The 20,897-nt window shown below is 38.8% G+C and overlaps 1 protein-coding gene across 6 annotated transcripts in view; it reads right to left on the reverse strand.

Moving 5' to 3' along the window:
* Window positions 1-20,897, reverse strand: part of TENM4 (teneurin transmembrane protein 4) — a 358,763-nt gene that overhangs the window by 168,050 nt on the left and 169,816 nt on the right. For all 6 annotated transcript variants that reach the window (XM_040584319.1, XM_040584315.1, XM_040584317.1 and 3 more), the window contains 2 exons: window positions 17,158-17,372; window positions 11,568-11,778 (listed from right to left, as the gene is read on the reverse strand). In XM_040584319.1, coding sequence (XP_040440253.1) covers window positions 11,568-11,778; window positions 17,158-17,372 — 426 coding nt within the window. The remainder of the gene's footprint in view (window positions 1-11,567; window positions 11,779-17,157; window positions 17,373-20,897) is intronic.

The following is a 20,897-nucleotide window of genomic DNA, read 5'->3' on the forward strand; positions in this document are numbered from 1 at the left end:
ACCAGGATTGCTTTCTACGAACTGATGAAATGCCATTCTGTGCAGTGAAGTCCTATGAATTCAAATATAACTATTTTATTCAACAACCTCAAAGAGTTGTTCTGGAACTGGCAGTGTTTGGTGTCAGAAACTTGTAGGAATAGCATGGAAGTAGAAGACTTAGACTTTAATGAATCAACCTAATCTCAGTTTCTGGAATGAATGTTCAAAGAAAATAGAACTTGTACCAATTAGAATATTCAATAGTAGAAGTGAGATGCAAAGAAAAAAGCTGGGTTCCTTAGGTATCCTCACTGTTTGGCCTATTCACCTAGTAGTCTACTCCACCTCTACACCAGAAATGGCCTCAAATTCCTTTGCTCTGTGCTGGTGAGAAGATATACATAGCTGCTCAGCCTAAAGTAAATTGGCTCAGATGCTAACCTACCAGTCCAGGGAAATACTGCATACCTACTGATAGGTGTAATAAGAAGTTCTACCCTTTCCTTATAAATTCCCACCCTCTGTATACACAGATGCATTAATTTAAAAACAGTAAATTATTGAAAAAAAATATATCTGGAGGTAAAACAAATACTTAGAGGAGAATTGTTTACTGCCTCAATTAAATACATATATTTATTGTCACGTGGAAAGAAATTGTTCCTGACTGTCCACTGAGCTATTTTCTGCCTAGTCATGTTCCCCTGGCTAAAGAAGATGGTTTGCTGTGAGGGAGGGAGCGCACATGGAGCACGGCAGCAGGTAGGTAGATTCCATGGTTCATATCTAACCTTGAAATCCCCTGTGTGAGCCACATCAATGCAAAAGGGCCATGAAGAGTGCACAGCATCTCTCTCACTGTACAATGAATTACATCCCATGGGAGAGTGAAGGGACACCGTGTTACTTCACCTTATTCTCTGCTGCTACATCAGAGCAACCTTAGCAAGACACATATGCTCTCTCCTAGATCTGCTTGTCTAGGATAAAGCTGTCACTTACAAGTTCATTGCAATAACATCTCTCTTCCCAAAAATGCTTCCTGTCACTGCCCTGACTATGTTAGCAATAATTTTAATAGGAAGTCAGGCAGTATAACATGGAAGGCAAAGAAGATGCTGAAGCTCTGTGAACACATTTAATTTACTTCCCAGTTGCAGTGCTTGCAGTCTTGTTTATTTTCCAAAGAAATTATGGTACTCAATTGAATTTCTCCGCAGGATAGGTTGGAATCTAAGCCTAGAGAACTGTCACCTGCTCTTCTAATTGTGATAACAATGCCAAGAGAGACATGGAGATGAGAGGGGATAAAACGGGTTTCAGATATCTCGAAACATCAGATTTAACATTATGAGCCAAAAGGAAAGGAAAAAAAAAATGAAAAGGAGAAAAAATACCCTGGAAACAAAGGAAACATGGAAATGCCTCCTCTTCCTTTACCAGCTGAAGTTTGAAATGACTGATTCCTTCTTATGGTACATCCTCACCTGCCAAGATTTTGATTTTTCTGCTTCATTTGTGTTTTATAAGGCTTTTACATTTCTACCTCAAGTAATCCACACCTGGAAGCCAGGGATGGGAATGTCTTGACAGTATCATGGAAACTGAGGCATTATTTTTGAGTGTTCTTTCACAGCTTCCTCTTCTGTAGGGCACCTAGTGTGATGCTGATACTGCTACTGCCACTTGATGTTGTGCCAGATATTTTTTTTTTCTTTTCTAAAGGCTGGGAGGTCTGTTTTAATTAAAGATCCATGCATATAACCCTGTTTTGATATCATATCCCAGTGGAACTCTAACCTTCACATGCAGGTATAAGGATGCTAAATAAGGAAAAGGGCAATGGGCGGGCAGTCCTTAAACCAATCCTTAAATCACTCCTGATTCTGGAAAGTCAGAGTGAAGTACAGTAACCATGGTATCCAATTGCATGTTATTCTCCCTCTACTCTTCCTCTGTAAGAACTTTTTTTAAAAAGCACTTTGTAATGGCAGATACCCCACATCTCCATTAATGTACTGACAGCAAGTACCTGCTCCAGCCAGCAGTGACTCTAGAGACTGGATCATTTTAAAAGGTGATGGTGAAGCATAAAAGGTTTGGCATTCAGGATCAGTTTGGGTTGCTTATTGAAATCATCAAGAGCTGCTGAGTTTGCCAAATTTGACAGTACATCATGTGAACACATTTTCCCTTGAGGTATCTGTACTTTTGCTTCTAGGTCTGGCTTGAGATACCTACCCAGGTACTCAAATGGCTCTCACCACAATAATATCAGCCTTTCTCACACTGTTTCAAACACACACAAGTCCAGGCCCAGCTGGAAACAGTACAAAACCAGCTTTTTTTGTGCACTGTTTTTGAACTTCTGTTCTACAGAAACAAAGACCATGTGGGAATAGTTTGGGGAGCAAATAATGAAGAGAACAAGCCCAACCATTTCAGAAGCCTATGCCACATTTGGTCTGAATTTGGTTTGCCCTTTGAGAGCGAGCTTTATCTCACTGATTCATTCCTTTCTCTTACTGCTTCCTTTTTAAGAAGAAATCTTTCCAGTACAGAATGCCTTAAAATCTAAAGCTATCAGATGGTTGAAAGTATAAGGTGTAGTGGGATTTCAAAAGCACTTGGGCACTGGTCTACATACACTAACATTTAAGTTAGTGGTAAAATCTCCTTTGACTTCACCAACTTTTAGAAAATCCTGCTAATGTATTTCTGCTGCTCATAGGGATATGCAGGGAACACTGCTTGCTGCCCCTAGAATGTGAGCAATGCTAAAAGCATGAAAGGGTCTATGAAACGCACTTCTTAAGGAATTGTACATTGACCGTCTGAAAAAATCCTCTGTTCTAAATCACTTGAAATGTGATCACAGGTTAGAAATTAGCTGGGGAAAAAATCCCCAAAACCAGTGAATGATTTTAAACAAAGAGTAGCTGTTGGGCTGAAGCTTTCTTCTTCCTTCTATAACGCAGCTCCTAAGCACAATAACACTTTAATCCTGTACTTGTAACACACATATGACAAAGCTGTGGAGATCGAGGAAGACACTTTGCAAACATTTCTTTTCTTCCTCGTTTTTCTTTTTTGCAGCTGGAATATTTTTAAACCTGAATCTCACTCCAGTAAATGAAATTCTCATATCCCAAATTTGCCCAAGGGATTGCAAAGATTTTTTTTTCGTTCCTTCCCACTCTCATAAATTGTTACAAACTAATACAGGAAACAACAATTATTCAGCCTTCAGGGTTCAGCTTCTGGAGCTGCACTAGCAAGCAGGAAGTTACTTCACGTTCACTACATTACAATTTCTGCTCTTGTAGCTCAGGGCAAGGCTAAAGCTGGCCTTGAGTTTCATTTTAAATGATGTTGTAAGCTGGTATATTCTCAGGGGAAAAAAGCAAACCATTCTTGCATACACCCACAGAGAGGACCTCAAATGTGATCTCATTTGGTCAAACAGATGCCACGAAATCTTAGCAATGCTATAATTTTAGGTGCATTAAAGATTAAGTTTAATCTTACACAAGGTCTTTGGCAAATATACCCAGCCTGGTAAATAAGGATGTTCTGGCTGGAATGACTGATGTCTGAGGTTCAATTAGGTAGGCGCCTGGTGTTCGTCACATGCTCTTAAGTATGATGCCTGGTTTCCAGCCACTGCTACAGAAGGGCCTGAGTCTCCTGTAGGTTTTTTGTTGGATCTGCCCCCCCGTAGAGATGCCTCAGTTCCCTGCGGCATCTCAGGTGCTGCTAGATGCCTGTGCTCAGGCGACTGCATTGAGCTCTTGGTGATGTTTGATCAGGGCCAGAGAAAAAGTAGAATTTATAGCTCTGTTTCGGCCTCTAGCACACTTGCCGCACAAACTTGGTCAAATCATGTTTCTTCTCAGAGCCTCCAGCAAGCCCTCTACAAATCAGTTTAATACAATTTATGTCACTTTTTCTGAAACTTTTGCAGCACTTACTTAAAAAAAGAAAGTAGTCACACATCTAATACACAGACCAGCCATTATCATTTAAAAAGTCAATATATGCCAGAAGTTACTGTACGGACTGCATCCTTATCCCACTCAGCCCCCGTGCAAAAGGGGAGATTGGTCCAGTAACTCCCAAGGTGCCAATGTCGTTGGCTTTTCCTTTTGTCGTTGGCGTTCCTTTTTGTGGTCTTGCACGCAAATACATACACTTTTATACAACCTTTGGAAAATTAAGTCTTTAAAAAGTCTGTTGTTCTAGTACAGAAAGGGTTCTCGTTTTGTTTGCCAAAGTGGACGAGCAACTCCCACAACCTTATTTCTGTGCTTTAGCAGGAGAGCATTCATGGAAAGAAAAGTCTGCACAGAGCTGTTTCTAGCAGCTCGGTAATACGACACAGGAATAAAACAAGCTGTGCTTACATTAGCCTGCAGTCTGGGGTGCATGGAAAGAGCTATATACAAATGTGTAAAAACGAAAACCATATGCACAGTTTTACACATTTCTCCAGAAAACCCGCAGATAGCACTGTATGCCGTGTTATTAAGGCAGAATTCTGCTGTTCTGAAGAAAGTGAACTGAAAAAAAGGGACAGAAATAACTGAAAGAAAAAGGCTTTAACTTCAGTATTAAATAAACCCTTTCTTGACCCTAAAACTGAAGTAATTACTCTGATCAATAAACCTTTTGTACAAGCTCTGTCAGATCAAGAGAACTTGCCTGCCTGCAAACAGCACCCTGACAAGCAAGTTCAAGGCTACCAGCCCATGTAAGTACAGATGTAGGCAAATCTTTTCAAAAAGACAAATCTACCTTCATTTTTCTACCACTTTAAAGCATGATCAAAACCAGACAAAATCTGGTTCATTTAAGACATTCAGACATCTAACTTCTACTGAGATGAATACTTTTGGCATCCAAGCAGTCTTTACAAACATCATTTAATTTCTTCTGTACAACAATATGAATGAATATATGTGTCTGCTTGCCTGTTTTTCCCACCCAAATCATCACTTGCAATCATAAGATCTATTGAAAGAGGAGCATACATAGAAAAAAAGATCCAGAAAAAGCTCAAGTGTATATATTGAATTATTATTCAATAAATTATTCCAGCTCTGCTTTAAAGCTAAGCTAGTTTTATACAGTGTAATTTTCTACTGCTAGCTTTTACTCACAGAGCATCAATGAAGAGATACACTCTATAGAGAAAGAGCAGCTATGAAAGTTTTTACAGCCAAGCATCTGACCTTTCCAGGCTGCTTATTATTTAATTATCTTTGAGATGTGTCCCTAATTTCCCCTTTATTAGAGATGCCTTACATCTTCAAAAGAATAATCCTGAAATAATAATTTTGCCTGTCATTATGGCTTGGGAAGCAGGGTTATTGTGTAAGAATTGTTTCAGACACTTGCAGAGAGAAAAAAGGTCATCAGAAATAACATCTAGATTTGAAGCAACTGATCTGACTTTAGGTTACTTGGAAGTGGTGCAGCTGCAGAAAAGCAGGCAGAAAGCTGCAGGTAACATTAAGGGAATGGTGTGCCACAGGATCATGTACGAATATTAACTGAAAGGGATTTAAGAACCAGGAACAATGCCTGATCTGTTAGGAGTCGTCTGAAAAGGCAGACAGGGAGATAAACTCCAACACTGGAAGATGCTAATCCCCTTGACTCACCTCACTGGGAAATGAGAATCTTCATCAGTTTGGGTGAAAAAGGTGAAAATATTAAGGGGACACTTATAAAGACATTGTTGACTTCCAGGTGCTACAGTTTTAAGGGCCATATCATTATCCATCTAAAAACATCAACACTGTGTTACCGAGGACAGCAAACAAAATCCTCTGGGCACAGGGAAAGCAAACTAATGTGAAAAGTTTCACCTCTGCACAGCCGTCTCTCCATTTCCAGACCCAGGCTCAGGCTATATTTGCTTTTTATTAAGCCCTATAAAGCAAACAGATTAGATTTACACGTGGGCTGGATGAAAAAGCAAAATCTCACCAAGCACACTACTACACCTGCTTGAAGAGAGGAATTCTTGCAGCTCATAGAAAGCTCAGACAGAGGGAGTTCACATTTCTGGCTCTCCAGATGATACCTTACCAATCAGGTGGGGATGGATTTGGCTAGGATGGAGATGGCAATCTGCTGTCTTCTTGCCATCCTCCAGCATGGACTAATTCAATTCTCACTGAAGGACCTTAAGTCCTGTGGCCAGCTGGATGTTTAGTGGAAGACACCTCGCAGTGCTGCAGCATAACCTGAGGCTACCCTGTGGATAAGCATTAAGTTTTCAATCAAGCAAGCCTGTCAACATAGCATCATTCATGAGACCAAATTCACAAGGGAAGAAAAAGCCTAGCACAGCCTGGCAGGGACTCATAAATGTCCTTTTTGCCTCCTACCTGAATTGAGTGACTGTATCTTTCCTAAATACTACCTGACTGAAACCTACAAGTTTTACCGCACTCGGACAAGCTAGCTAAAAGCTGGAAGTGGGAAACAAAGCATCAGAAAAGGGGTGGTGGCAACAAGAGGGTAATCAAAAAAGGCATTGACCATCTGATAAAGTGTCTGTCAAGCAAAGGCTTGTAATGGGACACCCAGAGCTGAAGGCAAAAAACTATCTGCAGAGCATGCAAAGCTCTGCTGTTATTTTCCAGGAGATCAATAACATCAAAAATAAAGTGATTTTCCTTCCATGGTTTCCATATGCCTCTATATTTCTTTTTCTGTGCAAAGCAAGAAAAGAGTTGTGAGTCTGGGAAGGAACAGGCTACTAATGAATTATCTGTAGAGGGTTATCACAAGGTGGAAATACTCACAAGTCCCTTTGTGAAATAGGGGAAGGGCTCAGATGACCACGTTCATGCAATAGGGGAGAACAACACTTGTAGTAAATGAGTACTTCCACATAGCAGCTGGAGTCTCATTAACAGTTAAAGGGTCCTGATTCAGCAAAGTACTTGCTAAACTTCCAGACTCTTTAGTCTAAGGAGAAGTTCAGAAAAGGGCAGCCGGGACATTAAAACCACTTTTCCTCATTTCAGTTCTGAAGATCTAATTGTACATGGGGGAGTTTTCAGTCGAGCAACTGAGGCACTAAGGAGCTAAAAGGAAGTGTAACCCAGAACAGATCACACCCCGTGTTAGTCCGCATGGTATCCTGATTCCTCAATATTTACATGAAACCAATTTAGACTTTTCCAGACATTAGCAAAACAAGTGTAAATAACATGAATGGCTTTGAGACTGTAAGTGGATCACACTTATGCGTCCCCTCTGAATTGGAAGTCGATAAGGCTTAAGTTAGCCTACACATAGGCAGCAAAAATAAGGGAAGTAAATCGGAGTGACTCAGGCTCTTCCTTTTCCCTTTGCTAAGAACAAGCTAAACACGAAGGCGCTTTCACTTGGAGCTCAGGAAGATTCATTCTTATCACCTCTCCCACAAGGAAGGTTTCCAGTCTCGCCTCTACAGTCAGTGCTACTCCTTCTTGTGTGTGACCTGCTGTCCTAGGGACTGAATGGGCGTGGGTTATAATTTTGGCTGTTGCAGGAAGGGAGCTTGCCTTTCGATGTACGTTGCAAAGTGCTTTATGTGCTGGCAGCCCCTTACAAATAACGCTGCCAGCTGCTTTGCACTTTGATGGAGGAAAGTACTTAGTTTTCTTTACAGATAATAGAGGGGGCAGCAGAAACAACAGTCCTTTTGTTAAACTTAAGTGTTGTCTTTTGCAGAAGATAAAAGCGAGACAAAACCTTGCATCTTATCACAGGTGTTCTACATGTGTTTCCTGTTGCTTGTTGGGTGACATGCTGGTAAAGGGAGATGCTCTCCTCTTACAGACAGCTGATTTTGCTTTTCCTTTGGATTTCTCAGTGGCCCTGCACAGCCAAGCTTGCCTGAGCTCAGCAGTAACAGCTGCTGGAAGACACTTTCTCTCTGATTCCATAGATGCTGTTTGCAGGCTCTCAGATGTTTCCTGCTTCTACTGGGATTTTTGGCCAACATCTCTGTCTCAGATGTGCTGATTCCAGCTGATTCCTCAGCCTGTTATTTTCCTCCACTTATACAAGATTGTTCTGAATAAATCACCACTATCAGGCAGAGGTGAATCCACAAGGTGCTTTTCAAAGAAGTGTTTCTATTAGAAATTTCAGAAAGTGCCACCGATGTCATTTACAAAAAGGTTAATTTATTATTGAGAGACCTTGATTGTCCATTCCTTTTTAATGTCTTGCATTATAATTCAGAGGAATGGGATAGAAAAATGCTATGAAAAGCTGAAAACTTTCCCAGAATAATCTTTTCATAGCTCCACCTGAACTGACTGTATTATGCAGAAGTATAAGCTCTGACAGGCATTATGATGCTGTATTCTCCCCAGGTTTACATGCAGTGGCATGTAACAGGCACACATTGTGACACCACCTAACTCTTTAGTGATGAGATTCCATATCCTTTTAGAAAACAGGCTAAACTGCCATCTCCTGCCCTCAAAATCAGTGCTAATGTTCCTGAAGTGGATTTAGTTATAGCTATGTGGGATTCAAAAACTGCATGATGGACAGCCTCACAACTTATGAAATTAACTGTGTTATCAAACTGGGAATACAGATGAGGGTTTTTTTCCATTTTTTCTCCAGTTTTCTCTAGAATAATGAAGGCCAAATGATTCCAGGCAAACAGTGCACAATAACTGCAGTTGATACTGTCATACACAGCCTGCAATGATTTTACTGGCTCTCAAAAGTTCAGTCTCTCGGAACATAGCAGATATACCTGGAAAATCAGCACCCTTTTCATTCAGCATTTTTATTGCTGAAGGGAAAGCTTTGGTCCTTTACTCAGGTGAGTCCTCACTCGCAGGGGAAGTTTGCCTGAAGGAATCACTGCACCGTTTGGCTTTATGAACTTATCATTATGATCTCCATTATCAATTTTGTGCTTTCTACTATTACCCGTGATTATTAATTAATGCTAAATGTATTTTCCCAGCAGTTCTATCACCCTCGCAGCATCTCTGGGGAAATGTCACTCCGCAGTTTTACATGGTGAGCAGCTGAAGCATGAGCCTAGTCGGGGTCAGAATTAGCACATCAATCAGAATTCAGGAGTTCCAGGCTGCTGGTCCTCAGATCACTGGATCCTACTTCTTCCTGCACCACAGCTATACTCTTCAAACATGCTCTCACTGTAAGCCCTATGTCAATGCAATAATAAAGGGAGATTTTCTACATGCTCCTGCCACAGAAATCAAATTAAATGGCAGCTTGCCTCTGACAGTCAGAGCAACTCCCCTGCACGTTCCTCACCCCACACAGATAGATCTAAGGCTCCCATCACATGTGATTTGATTTATTTGTTTGGCATTGCTATTTTACACCCTGGTTCATAAACACTGTGTCAGGTTGCTGTATCCTCTTTACTCTGGCACTGGCAAAAATTATAACACCACAGTACTATAGTATTTATAGACTTAAAATCTAGTAACCATATCTTGCCAGACCTCATGAATACACTAGAAAGGTTCTGAAGTATTACAGTACATTTACACAAAACACCTGCCTTGATTTTTTTTTTTAAACAAGCTGTTGAAATCTAGACTAAGAAGAAAGGTACCAACTTGTTAAGGTTACCATATTTTTTTATAGTACTTACAAAAATGCTGCATTTATCTAGTCAAATTCTACCCAAGAAGCCACATCTTCCTATTGAATTGTTTTACTTATCTCACGTGAGTTTCACGGTGCATAGCTTGTAACTAAACAGTTTTTTCCTGTACACTATAGCTTTGTGTTCGTATACGGCTGCCAGTGGACAAACTGATTCCCATGTATGGGGCAAAGCTCCCTCTTGTACAGCAAAAGAAAACTTCATTGTACTGAAACACAGAATGATTCAAGGTCAACAGGGAATATATAGAATATATCATGGACTGTTCTGCTTATCATGTGGTCATGAAAGTACAGCAGAGTATGAACAAAATAAATAGGCCTGCCTTAAAGACATTCTAACATGCTTTTCTAAGCCACATCACTCCCCTGCTGTTCAAAGGCAAATTAAGAATGTATTGGCTCCCCTCACCCCCCCACATGTTATAGCAATAAGGCCAAAAGAAAAATTTTGCTAGAACACTTAGCATCACTCTGAAAGCAGGAACAACTAGTGATGTGCTTTAAAAGTGTTTTCCATTGCGAAAGCCTTACCAATTTTACTGTGATGGGAAATTTTAAACAGAAGAAATTCTTAGGCAAGGAAAAAAAAAGTTGCTTTCAGAGGAATATCTGGAGGTACTTCTGGGCAGAAGGTTGTCAGTGTGAGTAAAAACTTGAATTGGTAAAGTAAACTAAACGAAAGTAAATCTGCATTCTATAGAGCAAGACTTCAATTTCTTAAGCTAACATGCAAGTATTTCTGGTCTTGCTTAACTGTGAACAGGACTGAACATGTGCATTTCGAGACTTTAAATTTAACACAGAGTATTACAGCAGTGTTTCCACTTCTGCATTAGATAAACTTTAACGTTAAAATGGAATATTGGGATCTTAATGACTTTGCTTTAATAAGACTTAAACTTTTAATTAACCTGCCAAGACAAATTACAGCTCATAGCTCTTAGGTAACTATTGCAGACAGCTGAGACTCAACACCAATGCCTCTTCTGGGAGGGAGATTAATGGCAGCTTTGGAATGAGTCTGCTTTTTTCAGCAAGGAAAAAAAAAGTCCATTAAACAATCACTGTGGCTAGAAGAAAGCTGAGTGCCAGTTTTATGGAGCAATTACAACCAAATGAATTTGGGTACAGGAACAGTTTCAGCAGGTCAGTCAAATTTAAATATTATTGAATCAGAAACGGATTCTGGTATTTACAAGGTGGAGGAAGAATACCCAAGTGTGCTAGACTGTCAGGCAGCCCACAGGCAGGATCCTTTCCTCCTTGGACAGCAATAAATCGGTGCCTGTGCACTGAACTGGCAGGGCACTTGACTGACAGAGAAAATGAGAGACTTGTTTAGTTAATTTGTTCTTTTTAAGAAATCTCAGCTTCTTTCTGTTAGTAAGAAGAAACAGAGATTCCTGTTCTTGTGGTTCCTGCTACTAAGCCTTGCAGTGCTCTTTATGGGAGTTTTAATCCAAATACTCTGCCTGAACTCCAGCCTGAGTAATTTTGATGGTGCTCAAAGGCAGGACTGTCCGTCACACAAAACTGTTGCATGGTGATGCTGTGTGCTCTTCAATCATTCCTGTACCTCTGCTCCAGAAACAGAAAAAAACCAACCAACCGACTAACCAAAAAAGCCTAAATAAAAAGAAGAACAAGGGAAGAGAATGAAGCAGGGAATTTCAAGCTTGTAATCCATCTTTGGCACTGGGTAGAATCTTGTTACGGATATAGTTAGTAAAAAGGCCTACAAAATACTTATGAGATGTTTAAGGCCTAACGGTATTCAGCTTGTTGCAAAATACAATCCCCTACAAGCATTCTCTCCAAAACCACACAAAGCCATCATGCAATTTGAGTATGTGTGTTAATATCTGGCCTCAAGGCATATTTAGAAGCTTAGGAATAATACAGGAAATCCTTACCAATAGCAGTAGTAAGAAAAGAAACCACTTCCGATTCCTTGCCGTCATTGTAGAAGGCTAAATGCCATATTCCTGAATCTAAATACTGGATAAACCCTGTCTCATGGCTGGACAAGGGCACAAAAGCTCTGTGTTGCCGCTGAGGTCCTTCTAAGCTTCTCGCCTCCTGTGTCAGTAGACGTCTTCCATCAAGGAGCTCGACAAAGTCAAACTGAAACATAAAACAGAGTGTTGTCTATGTGTACTTCAGGCTTCCTCAAACTCAGTCTCTTGCTCTGGGTTTACGGAAGTGTCATAAACAGGATTTTCTCTGCTAGCACAAGTATGTTGCTGGACTACCTGCAAGTGACCATTTTGGAAATAGCTAGTATATAAATGTATTTTTCTGTAATTACATGAATCAAGAAATCATCTTTATTTAGAAGGTGACTTGGGGCATATTGACCGTACTGATACGTTCTCATTCTGCAGAAACATAGCCAGGGAAACATGAGGTCCAAGGACGATGCTGAAATTGCGCTGTAAGTATGATGATAAGAAGCTTATTTGTGTCTTGGCTAATAAGGCAAATAGAAAGAAAAATGTATCTAGCCTAACGAGGTTGTTTGCTAGAATTGCTATGGGTCACCAAGGAAAAGATAAGAGGTATTTGTACATAAATTCTGGTAGAGGTTTTGCAGAGGCTTTGCAGCCAGCAAGGGTTTTATTTTAAAGCAATAGCAAAAGTAGTTAGAAGACTGTAGAAGATGAAGATGGAAAAGAGATACAGCAAAATGTAAAAGTCCCGTTTAGGGGGTGGCTCTTGGAATTTTTCCTCAAAAGGACATATTTATGTTTTGACAGGGTAACTTCAGCTGAACAACTGCTTACATTTTGCTACAAGTATTGCAGCTATCTTCAGTTCCCTATTTAAATTACTTTCCACTGACTTTCTCCAATAATAGTATTTTGTCTGGTAATATGTCAACGATCATTGGGATGAGTCAGACACCAGCCTAGCAGACATCACAAATGTTACGTGAACCTTATCTGATCTGACTTTTATCTGTGTTTAGGAACAGGATATCTTGTGAGTAAAATCCAGCAGCTGATACACAGCTTAGCTTTTCTAGTCCCTGATTTCACTTGGTTTTGCCTCTCTCATCCAGTTGGTCAAATACGCTTGTAGTTTTTGGCAGGAAGGAGGAAAGCAGGCAAAAAGAAACACCACCACTTATTTTTGTACCAGTAAGTGCTGCTGCACTGACTGGTTGCTGAGAGTTGGCTGAGTGTGGCAACAATATTTAGGCTTCTTATCCCTTTTGACTTAACTGTAGCAAAATTTGGGTGCTTCTGTTCTATTATTAAGTTTCTGGTATGGTCTTCAAAGTCAACCAAGATAAGGACTTGATGACTTGATGACTTTCTTCTGCAGTCATTGCCATGTTTAAAAAAATTAAGCAAGTTTATTTCCAACAACATTTTGAGAAGCGAGCTATATATGACATAGTTTGCACATGAAATAACAAAATTTGTTCCTAGAGTATTTTAATTACTGCTTTTTAATTATTTATTTACATGAAATAAGGTTTGAGCCTTGTTTTAATTTTTTTGCTATATTTCAATATATAGATCTCTCAAATTTGGTGATGAAGTGTGTTTTGAGAACACAAAAGCTGGCACATGGGCAAAGGGCATTCCTTTTGGGTGTCTATCCAAGTTAGGTTTGTCAGAGATAGAGTTGAAAATATGGAGTGTAAACACAAGTTACTAAAACATACCATATAAACATATAAAACCTAAAAATGTAGTGCAGATATAAATTCTAAAATTATATAATTAAAAATGTAAGTTTCTGTTTTGGGAAAAAAAAAAAAAAAAAAAAAAAAAAAAAAGATTAAAGACGATGCTTTGAAAGTTGGTTTGAACGACACTTTGTGAGCCTGACATTTGTAGCTACTCTGAGGGTGAGCTGTCGCCCAGGCTGATTCCTCATCAGATCTCAGTGTGGCCATGACTGACACAGCTGACAGTGGACAGAGGACATCACCACGCTGTCTGATTGCTGGAAGTCTCTCAATGGAGTTGAGTTTTACTGAGGAACACATTGGACAGGTATACTGAAGAAGTTAAAACCAGTAACAGAAAAAGCTGGTATTTCCATTTCCATTTTGGAGCACGCTGGAACAGATTGACTAGATTTTTCAAAGGTAACTGCAGACATCATAGGTAAAGTTCATCTCACCAAGTGCTGACATCTCCATGACAGCTTGAATTAGTTTTCTAGAACCACTGGGTTGCAGTCAAGGAAAGAGACACTTCTAGAATGCAATCTGTCTCATCTTAAATTTGACATCTAAGAAAAGTCCTGTGGACTGTGCTTTACCAGCCTCCACTTGTTGCTGCATACTAGAGGTAGATGCTCCAAGCTTAGCAAGAATGAAAACAATTTTAAGGCACCCAGCTATCGTAAGCTGCTGTTGTTACAGTCCAGTCTGGCTTATGCTTACTTGGACCTTCCTGCCAAAATTAAAAGTTTATTTTTATATGTATTTGCAAGATGCTGCTGTGGATGTTGATGACTTTGCGAAGTTACTAGCTACTGTACATAAATATTAATTGATCCACAAATGGATTGTGTTTTATTGCATTTTGATACATTCTGAGGTTTTAGTACGCAATTAAGAGTTATTGCAAACAAGGAAATCATAGATAAAATAACATGTTAATAAATTCAAATTGTACAAATGGAAAAATGCCTCCCAAAAGCTGTGATGGTCAGTCCCTAGAATTTATGATTTAACAGGATTTGGCCTAGGTTAAAAAGAGTTTAAAGGATTTGATCTAGGAAGATTAAATCCTATAGACCATAATAAAATTGTGTAACTTTTCTTACAATTTGTTGAAAAGAATGAGAAGAAATTCCTTTAGTTATCGGTAAACTATTTTAGGCTTCTACAGGCTCTGTTTCTAAGACTACAGAAAAATGGAGCTTGCATTTTCTTCGTACTTATTGGTGTCCATGGTTGTTGGCAACCTTAACTAGAAGACAGGTCACCAAAGGCAGAGAAGGTTTCCAAAGAGAATCTGGAATAGTTCCTTGTTTTAGCATGGATAAATATGACTTTTACCATTTTACCAAATTCAGGAATATATGCTAAGGGTCTACAGCACTGGGATCAATTAAAAGATCCTGAAAGAGAATAGACTATCTTAAGGGTCACACTACAGAAGATGGATTATCTAAATAGAAGAAATATCTAATTATCTAACAGAGGAAAACCTGATTATCAGCTAGAATTTTACTGCTGCCATCAACTAGATAGGCTAGGGAAAAATAATTGACCCTTAAATTCTTCTGCGGTAGACTGTATCACTGCTGTAAGCACACATTTTGCCAAAATCTTGTTTATGAAATTCCTTACAAAATTTGAAAATATAAACCTGTTTGGGTAGAATTATTGGGCGCTGCAGATACTCCGGATTATGCAAAAGAATAGTTGAGATTTGTGTAATATGCATTAACTAAGAGAGACAAGTTTACAATTTCAACACAGAAAACAGATTACTTACTTATGACTCTCAAGACTCCTAAGACTAATAAACTATGGTGAGATTAAACATCGTATAAAAATATGCAGGAGACCAATGTTTTAATTGACAGAAGTTTTATAAAATAATAACTCTAGGAAAAGGGGCAATTTAAAAATTAAATTAAATATTAACAAGTAAAAAATCAACATTGATTCAATATCTGCAGGTTCATTAAGTTATTTCTTCAGAACAGGATGGGTTTCGTGACCTGTTTCTATTAGCATACCGTGATTTTTACTGTTTGAATAAAAATGTCCCTCCAGTCATTTTTAGTGATGTTTTGGTCCAGATGATCTTTATATACTTGCCAGCTCTCAGTTACTGGCTACACAAAAAGCAGCACTTACAAGGATTCTGAGCAAGTGCATTGCCTCCTCCAGCATGTAATACTGACAAATATGTCCCACATCCCACATTCAACATCTCATTCTCAGCTGAGGCTTCAACTAACACACAGCCATGCTGTTCTAAATAGGAAAGGTCCTGACACTGACAAATCACTCAGAATATCCCAGCAAACCTGAGGTTAAAGAAGAAACTTCTGAATTCCTTAAAACATTACTATGGTTGGGTATAGTGCCTTGCTACATTTAAAGATTTTGCTTTAAGTTCAACAGACCTGAGGTTTAGGTGTTAAATTTTACATTTGTTATTCAAACAATTGAAACTATTAATGCAATAACTCCAGTTCCACAAGAGAAATTAATAATGATAATAAACAAGTAAAATCAATACAGACTTCTGATCTACAGTTAATGTCACCATGACTTCAGTTTTTATTTAAATAAAACAGGAGTTTCAAGTTTAAAATGTTCAAATTTCCCCATAAAAAGAGACTGATTAAAAATGGGCAGTAACAGCCCTACTGTGTCACTGAATTTATGACTTGCTGATCCTATTGAAATATTTTAATTCTGCAGAGAAGTAGGCAGAGAAAGTAAATTTATGACACTTCTTTGACATAAATAAGTTGCAGGTGTGTTAGTAAGTAGAAAATAACGTATTACCCAGAAAGATTACAATAAACGTATTTGTTCAAAAAGAAAATAAAGGCAATACATTTCTATAGATCTCAAATAGTTGTGTTTGTTGCTAGGCTTTTCAGTTAATTGTGGAAGGCAAGGGAAGTTACAACATTCAGATAAACCTGGTAATACTTTGATAACTTGCTGATGCAAGTGGGAGTAAGATACTCTGCATTGTCAGTGAGAGTTATGTCCTAATGTATTACTCAATCTAGTTAAGAGCAGCTCAGAAAGTGAATCGGAAAGTAGAGAAAATAATGCACATAATCCTTATTTAAGGGGATGGTTCTTCAGAGCTTTTCCCAGAAAGTGATTTCTTGACATGGCTTTGGTCACGTTGTGTCAAGAAAAGCAACCACTTCAATTTAGATGCTACAGAATAATAACTGAACCTTGATTTCTGCCTAAGTAAGCCAGCGGCATTCTGTAAAAATTGTTTTTGTTTGGTTGTGCACTAATTACTAGGCCCTGACCAATCTCAGTCTAATCGGACAGTCAACATATATAACGTGAAGAGGTGGCTCAAGGCATTTCAGCACAGATGACAAAAGTGAATTTTGCTCTGTGAGGGTAAGCGACTGAGGTCTTGCTGCTCCTCCCAGAACAGAGGCAAGGCAGAGGCTGAAAGAGGGAGACAGACCTGAGATACACCAGGCTGCTCAAGAGACGATTCTTTTTGATGCAGTTTGAGAGGGGCTGCTGCTGCAAGGGGCTCTGGATGGAGAAAGTGTTATCTCATGCTGTTAGGAGCCATCAGCCCACAAAGCCCTTCCCTCCTGTGGCAGCTTGCAGGCAACTGCCTGCTTCTCCTGGGTCAGGTGCGTGAATGTTGCAATTGCCACTTGATTATCTCTTTCTGGATAGACAGCTGACCTTTAACATCTTGCAAGCATGCAAAAAAAGTCTTGAAAGACATAGCTGAAATAAAGCAGTAAGCCATATGAACATACAATTTAAGACAAATTTATTTAATTGAAATGCAGTCCCATTACCTGTGTATGTGATGGTGGGAGGCCTTTTCTACCATAGATGCCAACCAGAGCAGCCTTTCCCAAAGACACATTGAATTTCAGATGCACTGGGTGGTCGATGAACACCTGAGATCTCCAAAAGATACCAGGAGGGATCTTCTGTGTGGCTCGTCTGCCAACATCAATTTCTCCGGAGTCTATAAAACTGTCGTCTGGAAAGAAACTACTGGGCTTTCCTGCCAAAACACAGGAACAAAAATCTTGGATTAGCCTTGGATCCTAAAAGTAATCCAATCATACCGGTGTCCTGACACTTAACTTGAGAAACTGTCTATTAGTGTCCTGAGGTCTTCAGAGTACTTTGTCTAGCCAATCCACATGATTAAGGGAGGAAAACTGGCAGGGTTATTCCTGGCTTCAGTAAACGTTTTGTTTGAAAACATGAACATGGGAAGAGCAACCTGGAGAAAAATGGCCTTTTGTTTAAATCTGTAACATCACAGAGTGTATATTTACATTCTGAAGATAAGTATTAATCATCTGACATTATATCCTAAATGAATATAAGTTCATGGAGAGAGAAGTCATCATTAAATTAGCAAAGAGAAGTGTACTAAGAATGAGGTAGATGTGTCACAGATGGAATGGTAGCGTGGAGAACAGCAGCATGAACGATGCCTAAGTGGGGAAAGGAAAATGTTTATCTATTAAATTAATTCTTGACAGCGGTAACAGTACTTGAAATTTGTTCAACACTCCATAGAAAGTTAAAGAAAAAAAAGGACTGAGAATAATGAAGGAAATCATACCCTGCACTTGAGTAATATCTACTAAGAGACATGAGAGGTTCTAACTGGGTTTCAATACAATCTGTAAAGTGTGTTATGATTATCCATCTTCTTTCAGAAGACAAGCAAATGGAGGTATCTGTTTCTTAAAGTGACCACCAGGTTGGAGAGCCTGGGCATCCAGATGGCAATCAGTAAGGGAGCCAGCAGGGAGCTCGGCATCCCTGGAAAACACAACTGAGAAATTCCAAGTTAGAAATTCATGCACTCACAGTTTGCTAAACTGGTGGCTGCTTCGAAAAATGTGGACCCAAAGGAAGCCCAGGAAATGAGGGGCAGGATGAAAACTAAAAGGCCAGAATGTTGCATCTTTAGCCTTTGCTATAACCAGTGGCCACAGCTTTACCTGCAATGCATAAAGACAATGAAGAAGGAAACTGCTTGGCAAGCAGCCTTTATGTAAGGACATTTCCAGTTGAAAAGTATGCAGTAGTGTCACCTGAAAGATTTCAGCTTTACTAAGGACAGCATCATGTCACCAAGAAGGACTAATTATAATTTTAGAAATTTAGATAAATTTGTTATCTCATTTTCATGCCGTTACAGTACACTATGTTTCACAGATCAAACAATTCTAACAAAATGAGAAGGAAACTTCCAGGTACATACAATCTTTTGTAGGAAAATCACACTGTGAGATTTTTTTCTTCCAGAACCTACAGTTGGGAAATGGGAAAGAAAAGTATCTTTTCCCATCCATCACGAATTCAAGTCAAACCGTCGTACGGTTTACTTGTTGTATTGAAAAGGTGATTGGTAGTACAGCCTTTCATTGTATTGTTTCAAATTATAATATTTCCTTTAGTATTATATAATATTAATTATACTATTTCCTTAAACTTCTCCATATACCATCACAACATAAACTCTCCAAAAGAAACAGATGTAATTTGTTAGCTGTCTCTGAAAATCCATATAGAAATTATATGCATATTACTGTTAACAAAAGAAGTCTCTGAAAGTGTTTTTTTTTCAGATGGAGAATTTTTCTGGATTTATTTTTAAAAAAAAATTTATAAATCTTTATAGCAGAAGTTTTGGTCTCAATTAAGACTAACCCCTGATTTAGTTAGTAGTTAGTAACTACTTAAGTACACTGTTGGAGCAGGACTTGATGGCATGTTTCGTTTCTGTGCTGTCTTGTGCAGACGTTCTGTATATACCCGCACAGTCCAGAAAGCAAAGTGTGTACACATGTTCATAGAAAATCAGCAACTGGTAATTTTGTAAGAGACTAATTTACATTTGTTCATCCCATTCAAATAAATACGGGGGGGGTGGGGGTGAGGTGGGGTGGAATCTGCTGACTTTTTATTTTTTTTAGTCAAAGTGTATATTAATAGTGAATTATTTTCTTAGGTAAATGGACATTCTTTCTGAATCATTTTGTGCTGATAAGAGTACGGTTGTACAATGAAAATCAACTAGCTTGATTCTGAAAGGGATTACTTTATCAACTGGATTGTTAGTATTTATTTGGCATACCAAAAATTTCTTTTCCCACTGTCAGCCTTAAAGGAAACAATTCCCATGTCTTCATGCAAAGTTCATTATTTCATTACTGTCAGATGAAAATATTCAGGATTCTATTAAAAAAGAGCTAAAGACATCACATGCTTTGGTTCAAATGAAGGATATGTTTTTCTGATTACTATTCACATGTTTTATAGATTCTTCGAAATGCAGATGAAAACGTAAAGTATTTGATATACACCCTGATTGTTCTTTAATGAAGACTGTACATCGGAGTGAATCAAGGAAGGTGAGAATGTAGTATGATAGATATTGCTATGCAAGAGATACTGGGAGAAAATGAGCACAGGACGTATTCCGCCTGCCTGTACAGAGAGCAGCGCTTGCTCATGCGAGCAAAAACGCTTCTGTGATTGCAAACCACAATTTCACAGAAAGAATTGTTTGTACACGATTACCAAGTTTATGTCTCCTCTTGGTGGACAGTTTTATGTCTGAGAAGCTGATACCCTCAGAGCTGTCACGACATGTTGCCAGTGGCTGACATTGATGCTGATACCGAAGTCCAAAGAAAGGCTCTCCTCGCCAGGCTGGATTCAGACCCTAAAATCCCTCCGTGTTTCATCAGTTCTAGCCTGCAGTAAGATCACGCCCTATGGACTGGATACTTCATAAAGGAAGTACAATAAGAAAGCCATTTCAGCTTCTAACCAGAAATTAGGTTTTAATCAGAATATCTGTCTCCTTAAAATTAACTTCAGGTCTGAATTCTTAATTGGGCTGTCAATTACTTTGCTCTTTCCACACATTACCTTGAACTTCTTAGTTGCCGTAGCAACTATTCTTGATTTATTTGGATATCAAAATGAATTATTTCATTTCAGGCATTGCTGAATCTGCTTGTATTTTTTACAGCAAGGTACCCTGACTCACCAAAACACTTAAGAACACATATTCCTCTGACTTCAATTACAGTTAATTATATGCTTAAGTGTAAGTATATGATTAAGTGCTTTGCTAAACAGGGATGGGCTTGAACACAGGTAAATACTGTGCTGGAGCACAGCCACAGAAGGGAAGTAATGACTATTACTGAAAATTGGCAAGATACTGGCAACAGTCCATTCAGATCAGCTGTAAGGATATTCTAACACATCCCAGCCTATTTCACTGTAATCAAGAATACTTTCAAATATATTTTAATCAATTTTTCAATACATTTCAATCACATACATCCTGGTTTAGAATTAGAAGCCATGCAACACTGTTAGTCCAGAACTGGTTGCATAGTCACCTGACGGGGAGAGCACTGCATTTTAAGGCTGGACAGTGTTACTTCTGCAAAAAAGATGTTGTCATGATGGTTTTTTTTTTTTTTGTTTTTTTTTTTTTTGTCAGGGCAAGATATTCTCCTCCAAAGCCAACAGATACCCTAAGATC

This window comes from Falco naumanni, chromosome 2 (assembly GCF_017639655.2).
Source record: "Falco naumanni isolate bFalNau1 chromosome 2, bFalNau1.pat, whole genome shotgun sequence".
NCBI lineage: Eukaryota > Metazoa > Chordata > Aves > Falconiformes > Falconidae > Falco > Falco naumanni.